Below are 17,215 nucleotides of genomic sequence, written 5' to 3'. Positions count from 1 at the left end.
GCTGGAGGGAGAGATAACTCTGTGTTTCAGAGCACACACTGATCTTGCAAAGGACCTGAGTTCGGTTCCCAGCGCCCACATTAAGCAAAGCAGCTCAAAAGCACCTGTAATTCTAGCTAAGGAGGATCCAAATCCTCTGTCCACACACATGCACATAACCCCACATAGACACACATGCATGCACATCGTTAAAAATAATAAAGATAAGTGTCTTAGTTAGCATTTCTATTGCTGTGACAGAACACAAAGACCAAAAAGCAAGTTGGAAAGGAAAGGGTTTATTTGGCTTACACTTCCATATTGCTGTTCATTATTGAAGGAAGTCAGGATGGGAACTCAAAACCGAGCAGGATCCTGGAGGCAGGAGCAGTGGAAAGATGCTGTTACTGCCTCCCTCACATGGGTTGCCTAGCCTGGTTGGTAAGTTGGTGGTTGGTTGGTGGTTAGTTGGTTGGTTAGTTGGTTGGTTGGTTGGTTGGTGGTTGGTTGGTTAGTTGGTGGTTGGTTGGTTGGTGGGTGGTTGGTGGTTAGTTGGTTGGTTGGTTGGTGGTTGGTTGGTTGGTTGGTTGGTTGGTGGTTGGTTGGTTTTTGGTTTTTGTCTTTTTTTAATTTATTTGCCAGAAGCCATCTAGGAAAGGATATGGCAAGCAAGCGAGTTTTCTGGAGATGGCCCACCAAACTGCATGGCTGCAATAGGTTGCTCTGAGATGCAGGGTCCCCAGAAGCCATCAGCTTTTGGCACCTGAATATCAAGACAGTTAAATTGCCAGACATCATCAGTTTTTGGCCCCAGTCGCAGACACCATGACCCTCACTCCCTTCTTCGAGAACCTGACTGTGGGGGCAGGACCCAGCATTTATTGACGCTTGCCCTCCCTCCTCTCCTCCTAGTCCCCCCATCTCACCCCACCAACACCCCCCCATCCCTCTCTCCCTTTCTCCTCAGAGAAGGGGAGGCGTCCCATGGATATCAACCTGCCTTGGCATATCAGGTTGCTGTAAGACCAGGCTCATCTCCTATTGAACCTAGCATGGCAGCCCAGATCCAGTGGCAGGCAACAGAATCAGAGGCAGCCCCAACTGCAGTTGCTAAGGGACCCACATGAAGACCAAGCTTCCGCCAGGTCTGAAGCTGAGTTGGAGGGGTTACTAGGGGCAGCTGGAGTCGCAGCCGCCGCTGCCGAAGCAGTTGATCGTTGGCAATGTCAGGCTTTGATAACTTAAACAGCAGTTTCTACCAGATGAGTTACAGCATCGACGAGCAATCTCAGCAGTCCTATGACTATGGAGGAGGTGGAGGACCCCACGGCAAGCAGTATGCTGGCTGTGACTGCTCGCAGCAAGGCCGATTTGTCCCTCCAGACATGATGCAGCCACAGCAGACATACACTGGGCAGATTTACCAGCCAACTGAGGCCTATCCTCCAACAACACCTCAACCAGCCATTCTATGGAGACAGCTTTGAGGAGGAGCCCCCTCTGTTAGAAGAGTTGGGCATCAATTTTGACATTTGGCAAAAAAAACGCTAACGGTGCTACACCCTCTGAGGGCAGCTGACGGCAGCATCATGAATGAGACGGACTTGGCAGGGTCAGTGGTGTTCTGCCTTGCCTTTGGGGCCACGCTGTTATTATTGGCTGGAAAATCCAGTTTGGCTACGTATATGGGATCAGTGCAATTGGATACTTAGGAATGTTTTATTTGTTAAATTTAGTGAGTATGACAGGTGTGTCATTTGGTTGTGTGGCAAGTGTCCTGGGGTATTATCTTCTTCCCATGATCCTGTTGTCCAACTTTGCAGTGGTATTTTCTTTACAAGGTATGGTAGGAATTCTTCTCATTGCCACAATTATTGGATGGTGTAGTTTTTCCGCTTCCAAAATTTTTATTTCTGCATTAGCTATGGATGGACAACAACTTTTAGTGGCATGTCCCTGTGCTGTGTTGTATGCAGTCTTTGCCCTGATTTCTGTCTTTTGAACTGATTTTGTCTGGGACATGAATATCAGTGGGCCGAATTCATAAAAAGGACCTTGGACTCTTGAAATTGGACCAGCAAACAACTGCAGTGCAGCTCATTGCGCTTCCCAGAGGCCGGGAAGTGACAGAAATAGACATTTGTTCATTTGTACAGGACAGTTGAACACCGTGGAGTCACCTGAGTCGGCTTAGCAGCTCTGAGTGTTTGTGCTCACACAGCTAAGAAGGGTGATTTCTTTCCTTAACAACTCTTTTTCCTTACAAATTATAATAGGATGTTTTTGATAGATTTTTACCAAGTGGAAAACCAACCACAAAGCTGATAATCTTTCTCAAAAACAACCCAGTTATAGTAAAGAAGAAACAAGTTTTACTGCAGAAATATTTTTCAAAGGAATTAAGGAAAGAAAATAGTTGCTGTGTCCTCAAGTTAAGTGCACTGAAGTAAAGCTGAACAAAACCGAATTCCAACCTAGAGCTTTTTTTAGTTTGCACATCAAATATTTGACATTCCTATAAGTTGTCTCATGAAACCTATGCTGAGATTCAGAGATACAAGCAGTTCACAATCTACCTTACTATAGAGATGAAATATGAGCAACTGTTTAGACATTAGTGTCAACTAAATCTGGACTGACCACGTGAATGCTTAGTTCTGTCTCCACATGTCCCACGAAAAAGAAATCACTAAGTTTTTTTGGGAAAACAATATTTAAAATTTCACAATTTCAGTATTGCATTATCACTGTATAGTGAATTTGATGGTTATTAATTTTTTCCCAATTAAAAAAAAAAAAGACTTCCCCGAGCTCCACCTAATGTTTGACTGTTGGTCTCTGCATCTGTTTCCATCACCTACCAGATGAAGCCTCTCGGATGACAGTCCTGCTAGGCTCCTGTCTGAAAGTACAGCAGAGCATCACTAATAGTGTCAGAGGTGGGCTCTCTCATATGACATGGATCTCATATTGGGCCTGTCATTGGTTGGCCATTCCCTCAATTTCTGCTCTATCTTTACCCTTGCACATCTTGTAAGCAGAACAAAATGTAGGTCGAAGATTTTGTAGGCGGGTTGGTGTTCCCATCCCTCCATTAGAAGTGGTACATTTACACAATGGAATACTACTCTGCTATTAAAAACTAGGACATCGTGAAATTTGCAGGCAAATGGATAGAACTAGAAAATATCCTGAGTGAGATAACACAGACCCAGAAAAACACAAAACACACATGGTATGTACTCACTTTTTTTTGTTGTTTTGTTTGTTTGTTTGTTTTTGTTTTTTGAGACAGGTATGGGGGCTGCATTTGGGATGAACTAGAAATCTAGGACCCTAACTCTAACCCTAAACCTAACCCTAACTCTATTCAAGAGTCCCTGGGTTTGATCTCCAGTGTCAATACAGAGAGAGACAGAGACAGAAACACAGAGAGAGACAGAGACACAGAAAGTCAGAGACAGAGAGACAGAGACAGAGAGAAGAGAGTCAAGGACAAAGACTCAAAGAGAGTCAAAGAGAGAAGATAGACAGCATCCCTTCTCCACTTGAGGTCACTATAAATCAAATGAGATGCTGAACTATGCTAGGTTTTCTTTTATTTATTTATTTATTTATTTATTTATGTTGCAAGAACATGCCCATTCCACAGCACGTTTGTAGGTCAGAGTACAACTTGCTGAAGTTGGCTCTTTCCATCCACCTTACAGTGTCAGGGATCAAACTCAGGGAGAAGAGGAGGAGGAGAAAGCCAAGACCATGGCTGTAGTTTGATCTTTAGCATCAGATTCTTTTGCCTCCACCTCCCAAATGCTAAGATGGCAGATGTGTGCCACCTGATTTGTACTGTGCTGGGAACCCCATCATGGCCTCCAGCATCCTAAGCCAGCCCTCTACCATTGAAGCTACATCTGCAGCCCAAGTCATCCTGCCATTGTTCTTGTGGGCAGAGACAGGGTCTCAGGTAGCTCAGGCTGGCCTCAAGCTCCCTCTACCCTGAACATCTGGTCCTCCGGACTCATCCCTCATCGCTCAAGTGCTGGGATGACAGGTGTGTACCACCATACCTATGTGGTGCTGAGGATCAAGCCCAGGGTTTGGTGCAAACTCAACTGAGCTAATTGCCAGTCCTGGGCTGGTATTGAATGCCATTCCCCAACTGGTGATATGATTTTAGCAGGAAAGTAGAACAACAGAGATACAGAAAAACAAATACAAGGTTCTCTTGCAGATGTGTATTCTAACTTCATTTTTATATACATGAGCGCTCACATGTACACGCATGCATGCATGCACACACACACACACACACACACACACACACACACACACACATATACAGGAGCTGCTCAGTGTGGGTCCACACTGCAAGAGCAGTATGTGCTGAGCTAGCTCTCCAGCCCCTGACATGAACTAGAAGAACCTGAGTTCACAGGAGCATGGATATATTAGCTAATTTTGTGCCGCTGTGACTAAAACACCTGACAGAAGCAACTTAAAGGAAGGGTTAGTTTTATTTCACCCCCTTCTTCTTTCCACCCCACACCCTGTGTTCCCTGTTGTCACTTTCTACCTTCATGTTGCATATATTCTATCATTCTTGGACTCCCCTAAATATTTTTCCCCTCTCATGTTTGACTTTCTAGTTTTATGACCCTTACACACACACACACACAGTTAAAAGTAAAATATTTCTTAAGATAACATCATTTCATTTACACCTAGAAGGTTCTAGGACCCCACCTAAGATGCCACAGAGTCTAGTAGAGCTTTAATTGTTGTGAGGCCCAGTGAAGTGGAAATAAACTAGATATAAAGTACAAAAGTATTGGGCTGGAGAGATGGCTCGGTGCTTAAGAGCAATGGCTGCCCTTCCAGAGGTTCTGAGTTCAAGTCCCAGCATCTATATGGTGGCTCATAAATGTAATTCCATGCGATTCAATGCCCTCCCCTGGTGTGCAGATATACATGCAAGCAAAACACCCATATATATATAATACATTAGATAAAAAATAGAAGCAAACATGTGGACACGTAGCAAGCTCCTAACAGGCACTTTTGTTTTCCCCTTTAAGTGTGGTAGGTGCAGAGTCAGAAGGCAGGAAATGTCTCAGCAGCGGGTTACTCTGGGTTCCCTGCTCTCCCACTCTCTGCTGTCTAACAAGTTACCCGAATCTTGGCAACATATAAAGAAATGGGTTGTTTCTCTTCTCCATTCCTCCGCCATCGTGCGCGCTATTCTTGATTCGGCTTCTCGCCATGTCTTCTCACAAGACTTTCCGAATCAAGCGATTCCTGGCCAAGAAACAAAAGCAAAATCGCCCTATTCCTCAGTGGACCTGGATGAAAACTGGTAACAAAGTCAGGTTCAACTCTAAGAGAAGACACTGGAGGAGAACGAAGCTGGGTCTGTAAGGATTCACACAATGGCAAGACTGAGGATTTATACTGAATTGTCATCAATCAGTCCTACCAGATGGATTTCAACATTTAAACCTGGAGACTTTTCGTGTCTTAAATTAGGATGTTTGTCCAGTAATAAAATATAGAACCTTTCAAAAAAAAAAAAAAAAGAAATGGGTTTACATAGCTCACAGTTCTGGAGGCCCAAGAGCATGATGCCAGCATCAGTCAGCTTCCAAGTGATCAGGAGGGAACGGGGGTGGGAGGGAAGGGGGGATGGGAGGGAAGGGGGACGGGAGGGAAGGAGCAAACCAGTCCACAGCTCTTTTGCCTGGTCTGAGGTAAATCAAGAAGAAGCAAACACCGTCTATGCAGGTTTCATGGGCCTTGCGGAAGCCCACCCTGGTCAAGTTTGCTCCTCCAAGATGAGAATTTATAGTCTGAGGCGCTCAGTATCGCCACCCGAGACGGAGTTGCAGCCTGGCATTCTGTGCAGAAACTCTTTACAGATGCAGGTGGCATAAATAGTGTCATCTTAGAGCAACATCCTGCAAAGCATTGCCTCTCATTAAAGAATGTAACACAGCCAATACGTCAGGCCTTTGTCTCATCTCAAAGCAGATGTCTGCAGAACAGCAGGTTGTGTGGTAAAAGAAACAAGGGAACTGAGGAGAGGCTCAGAGGTAAAGGGGTTACGGTGCAAGCATGAGGGACACGATTCAGATCTACAGAACCCACAGAGATGCCAGCTGGCCACAGCAGCCTGCGCTAATTCAGCAGGCTGGAGGAGAGACAGCTCCGGAAGTAAGCTGGCCGGCTAGACTAGCCCAGTTGGGAAGCTCTGGCTTTGAGTTCAGCAAGAGACCATGTCTCAATACATAAAGTGGAGAAGAATCAAAGACCTTCAACATAAACTTCTATCCTCTGCAAATGCACTGGAGTGCGCACACACGTGTACACACACACACACACACAATTAAAAACAATAATTTTTGTTCAGTCTAAAAAAGTAGCCCAGTTGTGGTGGCACACTCCTTTAATTCCAGCACTCTGGACACAGAGACAGGCAGATTTCTGAGTTCAAGACCAGCCTGGGTTACAGAGCAAAGTTCCAAGGAAGACAGGAAGAGGCCAGTTTAGAAGCCCCACAGAAAGTCTTATTTGCTGGCAGCAGCAGGGCCCAAAGAAAGACAGTGTGAAACTCTTTCTCTTGGAGGATTCCATGGAGGATTTCTTGGAAGAAATCATGGAGGATTTCTTCAATGTCCAAACAAAACCACATTCTAGAGGCCATGGGAGAGACTAAGAGTTCTACTATTCCCTCTCCTCTCTCGGTCAGGCAGATTTTAAGTGTTAGTTGAGCCAGGCAATATAATCAGACTTAATGCCTCTTGTCTACACTGATAGTCTACAGTCAGGGTGTACTTAGTGTGATGCCAAGGTGACCGGCAGCTTCTGGGTCACTTAGAAACTTGTCACAACCAACCGACTTTGCTGAGCATGGCGGCATACACCTGTAACCACAACACTCCAGAGGCGGAAGAGGGGAATCGGGAATTTGAAGCTAACTTGGGGCACATAGTGAATTCTATGCCAGCTTGAGCTACACACCAAGACCTTGTCTCCAAAGACAGACAGAGACAGAAATAGAGATAGAGAGGGAATCTGTTTATTTTTTAACATGTATCAGTGTTCTGCCGGCACATATATCTGTGTGCCACAAATGCTCACAGAGGCTGGAAGAGACCATCAAACTCATTGGGACTGGAGGATCCTCAATGCTCTGCAAGAGCAGCCCATAACACCGAGCCATCTCTACAGCTCTCTACAGCTTCAAGAAGCCCTCTCTGCTGCAAACTTGATATGAAACACCGGGGCCAAGAAGCGGGAGTGGGGGGCAGGGGGGGGCGGGGGTATAGGGGACTTCCAGGATAGCATTTGAAATGTAAATGAAGTAAATACCAAAAAAAAAAAAAAAAAAAAAAAAAAGCCCTCTCTGACCCCTTCCCCTGTTGTTTTTGATAGAGTCCTGCTGGCTTTCAACTTTCATCCTCTTGCCTCAGCCTCCTGGATGCTGGGATTATAGCCATGCACCCAGCACCCTCTCAGGACTGCTGGGGGCTTTGAAAAGACAGTTAGATACGAGCATTAATTGAAAACCCATCGGGTATGAGGAATCTGCAACCTTGAAAAGGAGGGGGCCTTCAGGAGTGGATCGCAGGGCTGAAGAGACCATTGTTCCACAGACTTCCCAAGATCCTCCACTAAATCCTTTCCAAATCCTATCCTCTCCCCAGCCTCCCTAAACCTCAGCTTCCTCCTGGAACTCTTGGCCCAAACTCAGGTTTCCTCACTGACCTGAGTAATCTTCCCTCTATCCCTCACGTCGGTCCCCCTGTGCACCCCAACCTGTGTACTCCCCTGAACTCTATAAGACAAACACCCACTTCCTGGCCACCCTCAGCCAGAGGGTGAGGCCCTAGAAATCCACCCCCACCCAACCCATCCAGACCTAACAAAGGTGGCCTGAGTGATCCCACCGCCTTCAGGACCAGGCCTCCCTCCCAGTCGGCAGGAGCTCAGGCCTGTTCCTGCTCCGGCCCCACAAGCAGCAGGGGCTGGGCATTCTTGCCCTTGTCGTGCCAGCACACGTCAAAGATGGGGTACACCGGCCCGGGCAGACGCTCGTGGAAAGAAAAGATTGGCGTAAGTACGTCGGGGTTGCTCGCATCATAGAAAGCCAGGACGCCATCTGCGAAGCTTAGGTAGAGGCCAATGCGCGCCGGAGGCCTCTCTGGGGTGCGCAGTGCCCGCGGCTCCTTGGCCTCCACGTGCGCCTCCAGGATCTTGCCATCGCGCAGACCCAGCAGCCACAGCCCCTGTGAGGGCACCGCGTGCAGCCGGCCACGGCGGGAAGCGTCAGCCGCCATCACTCCCAGGGCCCAGCGTGGTTTGTCGCCCACCTCCACCTCCCAATAGTGCTCGCCCTGTGACAGCAGCTGCTGCGCCACCACCGCTACTGCCTTGTCGAACTGACGCGTGTCTTCTCCCGCTGGCGGCGCCTTCTGGTCTGAGCACTCCACTCGGCGACCAGAGGAGGACACCACCAGGCTCGGGTGCGCAGAGCTGGGGTCAAAAGTCAGTTCCTCCAGCGCTGCCAAAACAGACAGTGGTCAGGCTAGCTCTGTGGAGCCTTCCCTCTCTCAAAGGACCTTAGACTCCTCTCCCCCTCTCCTCGGCTACACAGTGAAGTAAGAGGTGGGCAGGACTGGGAGATACCAAGTAAGTCCCACAAAAGGCCCAAGATCCAGAACAAGAGCCAAGAAGCCCAGTTCTGTCTGTCTTGATGTAGTCTCTGGGCCTTAAAAGTTTTCTCTTGAATAAATTAGAGTTGTTGTTATTTACCCTCCTGGACCAGAGGCAGTAAAGGCTGAACAGCTCTGTGTGTGTGTGGGTGGGCACCCAGAAATGTTAGCTCTTAGAAGAGACTGAGCCCTTGGCCCCCAGCCACAGGCTCCCAGAGGCCGTGTCAGCCAGCAGAGGCCATTATCTCTACGGTCAGAGACAAGAACTGACCAAGGATCACACAGGCCGTGGCCCAGACCCAGCCTCAGCAGGGCTCCTGGGGTCAGCTGGGTGCTTTCCATGGCCTTCACCCACTGTCAACCCCAGGCCCTCAAAGGTCCTTCTCTAAGCACAGGTTAGAGGGCTATAAGGAAGGACCCCAGAAGCAAAGAGTATCTTCTTCCGTGGCTTTCTGAGGTGGGGCTGGGAGGCCTTTCCCTGTGTCTTGGGCCTCCCACCAACCCCAAAGTTATACAAACGAAGAGCCACCCACCCATCTCAGTACCTGGCATCAGAGCCCGGAACATCTTCTTCCACACCTGGAATTTGAAGTCATCTGAGATGACAGGCAGCTGGATATCTAGCCTTGCCGGTGGTGGTGACTCTGACAGGATCTTCTGCAGCCTGGGGGTGGAGAGGTGATGAAGGGAGGAAGAGTTACTCCCCAGACTAGAGGGCTCAGGTTGTTGGAGAGGGCTTTCAGGGCTTCCTCACCTCACACCCTTGCCTTAAACTCCCTTGGAAACATGAGTGCATGCAATACCACTGGACATAAATGCACCCTTTAAAATGCTTGAGCCAGGCATGGTGGAGCATGCCAATAACCCTAGCATGTGCGAGGCGAGGCAGGAAGAATGCTCATTCCAGGCCTGGCCACACTGTGAGCTTGAGGCCAGTCTGCCCTTTGCCGTGTTATATCGCCAGCTCCCGTCCATACTTCCAGCTTCAGCATCAATGTCTGTCCTCCTGGGAAGTCTCCTTCAGCAATCCCTCCACCTCCCAGCAGTCTTGAAATGATACCTGTGACCTATTCCACATCTGAGGCACCATCGCACCAGTATGTGAGGTCCTGGGATAAGGACTTAGGCTGTCTTGTGTCTGTGTTCAGCGCAAAGTGCACAGAAGTGGTTGTGAGACATGATTGGAAAGCATGGTGCGCAGCTGGTATCCCTGGAAGACTAGGGCAAGCAAGTTCAGTGAGAGAAAGGGACAGTTGCTCACCTGCTGGTTACCAGGCAGAATTTCTGGAGAAAGAGAAAATGAGAATGGAGATAAAGTAGAAAGAAAGGAAGGACTCTGGGGCGTTCTAATGAGTGTGGGGTCAGAAAGATGAGAAAAGCCTAAAGAAACCCAGGACTCAACGCCACCTTTGGAGATTAACTATCATGTGAACAGAGACAGGTACCCTTCCTTATCCCGGAGATATAAATCCACCTGTTAGAAAACTGTCCCAGCAAACACACAAGCCTAGAACATCATGACGTGAGTGGTGCCACGGAGACACTCACGCACCATCTAATCTGAACCACAGTCAGAGTACCAACACTGATATGAAGTCCTAGCTTGCCCCTTCCCTGTTGCAGGCTTCAGGGTCCCCTGAACAATGTGACAATGGGATGAGGCACTGGAGCCTGAGCCACGGCCAGAAAGCAGGGAAGGGAGGCCCTTCAGTGCTCACCATGAGGAATTCTGTCTGTGGCTTGTCAGCCACCTCCTCCAGCACCTTCTCCATCTGCCTCAGTTGCTCTAGGTAAGAGTTCAGGCTTGACAGCTCCCGACGCAAGGCAACCCCAGCATCACCCCGAACCCTTTCTGCTTCACGGTCCAGAGAACTTTCTAGGGCAGCCAGGAACATCCGCATCTTCCCCAGCTGCTCCCCGACAGCTCCCCGGAACTGGCGCACTGTCTCCTGAGGTGGGGATGAGAAGACTCTTGCCTAGGGACCCTCAGCCTGGACCTACAGTCCCAGGGTTCTGCCACCACAGCCCCCTCACCTCCACCTCCACCAGCTGATGCTCCAGCACCGCTACAGTCTTCTCCTTGCGCATGCATGCCTCCTGCAGCTGCATCTTCTGCTGTGGAAGCTGTGTCTATGGGACAAATTAAAAGAGATGATAGGAATGCCCCCCTCCTGCCATCTGTACTTTTCCCCTTGATGTTAGCTCCTTCTCCAGCCCTCTGTCTGGTCCCCTATCCACTTACATACCTCTGGGCCTAACCATACTTCATCCTAGTACCTGTCTTCATACACACCAGAAGAGGGCATCAGATCCCATTACAGATGCTTGTGCACTCAGGACCTCTGGAAGAGCAGTCAATGCTCTTAACTGCTGAACCATCTCTCCAGCCTGATGTTCTATTTCCTAACTTCCCACTGGCCTTAATTCCCCAGCCTTACCTGCAAGCGGTTAACCCCAGGACATTTCCTTGCAAGGATCACAAACACAAGATCACCACCAGACTGCAAAGTCTACATATGCACACAGCAGGCTTCCAGAAATGAGTGAAGGGTGAACAAAAAAGAAAGGAAGCTAGCCATGATAGTGTGTGTCTGCAACCCCAGCCCTCAGGAGGCTGAGGCAGGAGGATCACAAATTTGAGACCAGCCTGAGCTACATAATAATACCTAGTACCTTGTCTCAGAGGAGAAGAAGGAAGAGAAAGGAAGGAAAATGAGGGGAGGAAGAAGCAGAGAAGGAACAGGGAGGAGTGGGAAGGCAGAAGAGTGAAAGGAAGGTGAGGAGGAGAAAGAGGAAGATGGACGAAGGGGAGAAGAGAGAATGTAATCTTCCCTTCCTGGGTTTCGTCCCTTACTTAAAAATTCAGTCATGGGCTGGAGAGATGACTCAGTGGTTAAGAGCACTGACTGTTCTTCCAGAGGTCCTGAGTTCTAATCCCTGCAACTACACGGTGGCTCACAACCATCTGTAATGAGATCTGATGCCCTCTTCTGGTGTGTCTGAAGACAGCTACAATGTACTTAGATATATAATAAATAAATAAATCTTTAAAAATTCAGTCAGAGTCAGCCTGGTGCCCTAGCCAGCCCCTTTTCTGCGCCTATGGGCTCTGAGATCAGGAAATCTAAGGCTAACCCTTCTGAGAGCTGGCATGGGATGAGCTAACAGCTCCTGCCTGCCATGGTCACTCCTGCCTTCTTACCACCACTGTTCTCCTCAGTCTCCTTTTCCTGCTATGCAGAATGGGAGCAGTAACAATCCCATTTCAATCAGATGGCACCTACTGGTTTGCTGAGGAATACTGACCCAGGGGAAACCACAGGGCTGAACCGAGGACGCCTGGCTAGCTACCAGGTCAGTCTCTGCCTCACAGGTCCTCGCTCGAGGCATCACACCATCTGTTGACAGTGAGGCCAGCCTGGTTGTTCCGGGTGCCTATGGTCAGAGGCTCAGACTGCAGTCAGAGGTTCAGGGTCAGTCATGGTCGCAGGGCTGAGCCCTGACAAACAAGCACCATCAGAAGGTATCGGGGAGCCTGGCTGGCCCAAGAAGTTCAGCTCCAGGCATCATGTCAGGCTCCAGAGCTCTCCCTGTTCCCTTCCTCCCTCGGGCTCTTTCCTAGGGTCTCCTTTCTCAGACCTCCTAAGACTTAAGAGTAAGCTGATGCAGATCCCAGAGACTGGAGCTCCACGTCTGCCCCTCATGTTCCCAGAAGCCTGATACACTTCTATCTCATAAGTTCTAGTCTCCCTTCACAGATAAAGATGAACAAGGTTAGATAGAGTTCAGGGATTAGCAAAGGGGAACTGGGCTGGGTGGTCTCCTAACAACAGGCTCACAGCCAGGACTGGGCTGAACTGAGTAAGGCAGACACAGGAAGGAGGGCCATGAGGCAAGGCCCTGGAAAGGTTGTTCAGGAATTGCTACCAAAAGAGAGTGAAGACTGGGTGCTGAGAAAGCAATGCCTGGGAGGCAGCAGAAGACAATGGCAACAGCTTCACTGGGCTGGAGGAGGACCCCAGTTCCCCCACCACCACCTCTGCACCTGGTGCTAGGGTTTGGGTGTTTTGTTTTTTTTTTCCATAGCCTAATAAATACTTACTAACAGACCTTCCTGGGCTAGGTGGGCACCTATCCACTAGTATCTGCACACACGTGATTTGTGATATACAAGATGATACGTAGGAGCCTGTGTACTTGGTGTGTACCCATTCGGTGATAATTGGATATTTTTTTCCTGGTGCAACTTCAGGATAACACAGTTGTGTAAAGGCTGTATTCTAGTTTAGACTATAGTAACAGCCTAGGCTGGAATGTTGGTGATACCTATCCATGGTGAGCTTTGGCCTGGAGTGCCTCACCCTTCCCACTCCCCTTGCAAACTTCAGGCTTGCACAAGTTTAATAGTTTCAGGAATGGGTAGGCCTCTGCCGTGCATGGGTGCACAGCTGGACAGCGGGCCTCTGGGACTTTAACTTTCTGTCTGCTAGTCTTACCAGATCCTCCACCATGCAAACATACCAGTCTAGCAGGTCCACCCAGTTCACCCAAGAGTGTGTGAGCCGAAGGTAGTTTCACAGTCCCAATATGTCAGACACAACAGTTTGGACAAACCCCGGCTCTGGCATTTCCAGGCTTGCTGGAGGACCGCTGCCAAGCAAGGTAGGTAGCTATTCTGCAGACAGCTCCTAGCCGGTTCCTGCCGGCTTTGCTCTACAGGCGCAGCAGGCGGCCTTTGGATACCCCTCACCCCCTTTCTGGCTGCCTAGCCACGCCCACCCTCCTAAGCCACCTGGAGCCAATTCTCAGAAGCTCATAATGAAAGTTCAGCAGTCCCACCCTGCCTTCACCGGGTCCCGCACCTTGAGGCGTGCTTGGGCTTCAGCGGCAGGCAGGAGACGATGACCACGGTGAGAACCGAGCGAGGCACACACACCACACACAAGTGTGCGGTCCTGCTCGCAGTAGATGCTCAGTGGATCCAGGTGTTCCTCGCAGTGGCCTTGGGGCACTTGCGCCAAACCCTCCACAAGGCGTGACAACTGGAGGTTAGTGCTTAGAGCCTGCGGCCGTGTAGGTGCCTGACAACAGGGACAGGCAACTGTGCCGTCCGCAGCAGGCTCCCCTGCCACCCGGATCAGGCAGGCACGGCAGAAACTGTGGCCACACTCAGCCGTCACTGGCGCATCGAACAGCTGCAAGCACAGTGGGCAGGACAGTTCCTGACGCAGAAGGCCGGGTGCAGCCGACATGGTGAGCCTGGGAAGAGGAGTCCCATTACAAGAATTCCAGCTCAATCCTACACTGGGTCTGTGGCCCCGCAGTCAGAGCCCCATCCTGTAACTACCTCACATCCCACACTGGAAGAGAATCTGGTTTTGACCATCTGGTAAAGAGGATGTGGTGTCGTCCCAGAGTGGGCACGTATATCGCCATTCTCAGCCCAGATAAAAACAAATGTGACCCAACTAGGCATTTATCAGCCCCGGTTACCCACTCCACAAACTCCTTGCTACTGATTTAGCCCAGGCTTCAGTCTGTGACCTAGGTCTGGACCTTCACTCTTCTGGAATTTACTAGAATCCCCTCTCCAATTGACCTCCCACTGACCTCTCTCAAATACCCAGCCCTCTCCTCCCCCATATCTCAAGGCCCACAGGACTCACAAGTCTGGTGGGAGAACTTAGGCCAAAAAAGACTCCCAGGAGGACCAGTCAGGTTCAGGTCTAACAGCAGGGTGATCGGAGTTGTGTCCAAGACAAGCAAGAAGCAAGCAGCAGGCTCAATGCAAGGGCAGGGATTCAGGGCCAGATGGCAGTGGGTGGATGCAACAGGTGATAGGCATATAGTGGACACCCTCCCAGATAGTTCAGTGGCCCAAGAACTATATTTAGCTGTCCTACCCACTCCCTCCCACAGCTTTCGGGAAACTGTTCTAAATGTGGAGTGTGAGCAGTCAGTAGGAGACATCCTGGCCTGGCCTAGTCCTTTCCTCAGGCCAGGCTAGAGCTTAGAATCAGTGGGCAAGCATGGCTGCCCCTCTCCCTACAGCACTTCCACTCTGGCTTCCTTCCTCCTTGACATTGTTGGTTAACCTATTCATTTCCCAACCACTTACGCTAATGGTGCTAACTCCACCTGTGGGAAGGCAGGTGAGGGTATTTCCCCCTATTTTCTAGCATAGGCCCTGAAACAATGCACCCCGTCCCCCCAAATGCTTGGAGAATGAATGGTAAGTAGTTAAATGAATGAACTGAAACCAGAGTCTACAGCTCAGAACTGGAGCTTGCCCCGCTGGAAGCACCAGGCTTTCTTAATAGCTTATCTTTCGATGGTTAATATAAATTTTAATCAGAATAAAAATCAAAGTCTTCCTTATGACCTACAATTTATTCCCATCTGGCCCCATTCACTGCCCTGACCTGTACCTCACCCTTCCCCCCGCCCTGGCCCCTCGAGGACTTTGTCCTTGCCACCCCTCTATCTAGAACATTCTTGCAGTCCCAGATATTGCAAAGCTCTTTTCCTTTTCTCCTCAGACCTCTTCTCAACGCCAGGCTTCCAGTGTTGGTTCTTCAAACTCCTACATCTTCTCCTTAAATCCTGAATGTCCCGGTGCTGCTCTCAGTAACAAGACAGATACACAAGATGCCCTCACTTCTTCACGTCTTAAGTACCAAGCTAGAGTAGAGAGATGGCTCAATGGTTAAGAGCGCTGTCTGCTCCTCCAGAGGACCTGAGGTTTGTTCCCACATAGTCGCTCACAACCATCGATAACTCCAGTTCCAGGCAACCTGATATCCTCTTCTGGCCTCTGTGGATACTAGGCATACATGTGGTACATAAACCATATACCCATACACATTAAATATCTTTAAACCATTTTTAAAAAACAATTAAAGCAAGAGGCTGGAGTGGAGTGGCTTATGCTTAAGAAGCTGAGGCAAGAGGATCAACTTTGATCTTGGCTGCATAAGAACCTGAGAAGTAGGGAGATTGTGTGTGTGTGTGTGTGTGTATATATATATGAGAGAGTGCTGTTGGAAGAGGATGCACACTTTTAATCCCAGCACTTAGGAGGCAAAATCAGGCAGGTCTCTGAGTTCAAGGCCAGCCTGGTCTATAGTCTATAGAGTGAATTTCAGGACAGTCAGAGCTCTACAGAAAAACCTCTGTCCTGAAAAACAAAACAAAGCAAATGCGTGTGTGTGTGTGTGTGTGTGTGTGTGTGTGTGTGTGTAAAGCCAGCTCTGGGAGTCACCTGTAATCCTGCAGGCAGGAAGGCTACAAGCTCCTGGACATCAGGATGCTGTGTATAAGTAAACAATTGAAGGAAAGCAAGGTTATTTGGGTATTTGGGGAGTTTTGTTTTTTAGTTTTCAGTTTTGGTTCCTTTTAGTTGTTGTTGTGTTTTGTTTAGCTCTTTGAGAAAATTAGTCACACAGCCTAAGCTAGCCTCTGACTCACTATATACAAGAAACTTGCTTTGAACTCCTGATCCTCCTGCCTCCACTACCTAAGTGCTAGGATCACATGTATGCAATACCATGCCCAGACTTAAAGCAAGTATGTTCTCTTATGGATACACAGGAAGGAAATTGCTCATCCCTGTGACATACAATAGTGCTCTGCTGGAGAGATGGCTCAAAAGTTAGGAGTACTTGTTGCTCTTGAAGTGGAGCCAAGTTTGGTTCCCAGCACCCACATGGTGGCTCCATCATCCCTGACTGAAATTTCATGTAGTCCAACACACTTTTCTGACCTCGTAAGGCAGGCATACACATGAGATACATTCATACTCAAGCGAGAAATCCATACATATAAACTAAACAAATCTAAAAAATAGAGAAAGAATAGCCCTCTGGGTCCTCAATTCCAGCATGACACACAAAAAAGAAAGAACAACAATCTTGCCAAGAAAGCAGGGAGGAACAGCATGGAGCCAGAGAGATGGGTCAGCAGTTAGAGCATGAGTTCTTCAAAAGGGCCCAAACTCAGTTCCTGACACCCACATCTAATAGCTCACAATTACCTTCAACTCCATCTCCTGCTCTCTTCTGGCCTCTGTGGGTAGCTGCATGCACGTGCATGTATGTGCACACACACACATGCACACGCACACACATAGAGAGCGACAGAGACAGAGAAAATCTTTTAAGAAGGGAAGGTACTACATCCAATATGCTCCCAATATGCTGTATAAATTGTGTCCTATTCGTGCACAAAGAACTTTGTAATTTAGAATATACTGGGAACTACATCTTATACATTTCCTAAGTGAGGGTTTCCAATGTGTATGTGCTACCCATGCTCTATGTAAAGCTGCAATACTGTGTAAGATACATAATCCACTGCAAGGTATTCATGAAGCCCCATGACCATAGTCTATGCAAAGAACTGATTTCTAGGGCAGGGAGAGGAGGAGGGTCAAATAAATAAAAGCTGTAAAAATATTCAAGCCAAAGGGAAGAAAATATCACTCTTCAAATTTTTGTATATATATCCACATACAATTTATGTGATAAATG

General features: G+C 48.6%; 1 protein-coding gene and 2 pseudogenes across 3 annotated transcripts; 2 read left to right on the top strand and 1 right to left on the bottom strand.

Moving 5' to 3' along the window:
• The first annotated feature begins 1,149 nt into the window (after positions 1–1,149).
• Positions 1,150–2,768, top strand: Gm5738 (predicted gene 5738; annotated as a pseudogene).
• Positions 5,182–5,540, top strand: Gm19366 (predicted gene, 19366; annotated as a pseudogene).
• On the bottom strand, positions 7,030–14,961 carry Trim72 (tripartite motif-containing 72). 3 transcript variants are annotated; one of them, XM_006508002.4, is made up of 7 exons: positions 14,354–14,961; positions 13,550–13,946; positions 10,722–10,817; positions 10,406–10,636; positions 9,949–9,971; positions 9,233–9,351; positions 7,030–8,536 (listed from the first exon to the last, which is right to left on the bottom strand). In XM_006508002.4, exons 2-7 carry the CDS (start codon positions 13,937–13,939, stop codon positions 7,962–7,964), a joined length of 1,434 nt encoding a protein of 477 aa, XP_006508065.1. In that variant the 5' UTR covers positions 13,940–13,946; positions 14,354–14,961; the 3' UTR covers positions 7,030–7,961. The 3 variants fall into 3 exon arrangements, with proteins under 3 accessions (XP_006508065.1, NP_001073401.1, XP_006508066.1); NM_001079932.3 differs by lacking the exon at positions 14,354–14,961 and having other exon boundaries at positions 13,550–14,045; XM_006508003.4 differs by lacking the exon at positions 9,949–9,971 and having other exon boundaries at positions 7,372–8,536; positions 14,354–14,954.
• Positions 14,962–17,215: the final 2,254 nt, after the last annotated feature.

The sequence above is a fragment of the Mus musculus genome, chromosome 7, assembly GCF_000001635.26.
Source record: "Mus musculus strain C57BL/6J chromosome 7, GRCm38.p6 C57BL/6J".
Lineage (NCBI taxonomy): Eukaryota > Metazoa > Chordata > Mammalia > Rodentia > Muridae > Mus > Mus musculus.
The sequence above is the reverse complement of the archived record's forward strand: the minus strand, read 5'-3'. Positions and strand labels throughout refer to the sequence as shown.

Coding starts and splice junctions, on each gene's coding strand:
- Trim72 (XM_006508002.4), bottom strand. CDS start 13,939: ATGTCGGCTGCACCCGGCCTTCTGCGTCAGGAACTGTCCTGCCCACTG. Junction 10,637..10,721: donor ATCAGCTGGTGGAGGTGGAG/GTGAGGGGGCTG, acceptor TCCCCACCTCAG/GAGACAGTGCGCCAGTTCCG. Junction 9,972..10,405: donor CACAGACAGAATTCCTCATG/GTGAGCACTGAA, acceptor CTCTTTCTCCAG/AAATTCTGCCTGGTAACCAG.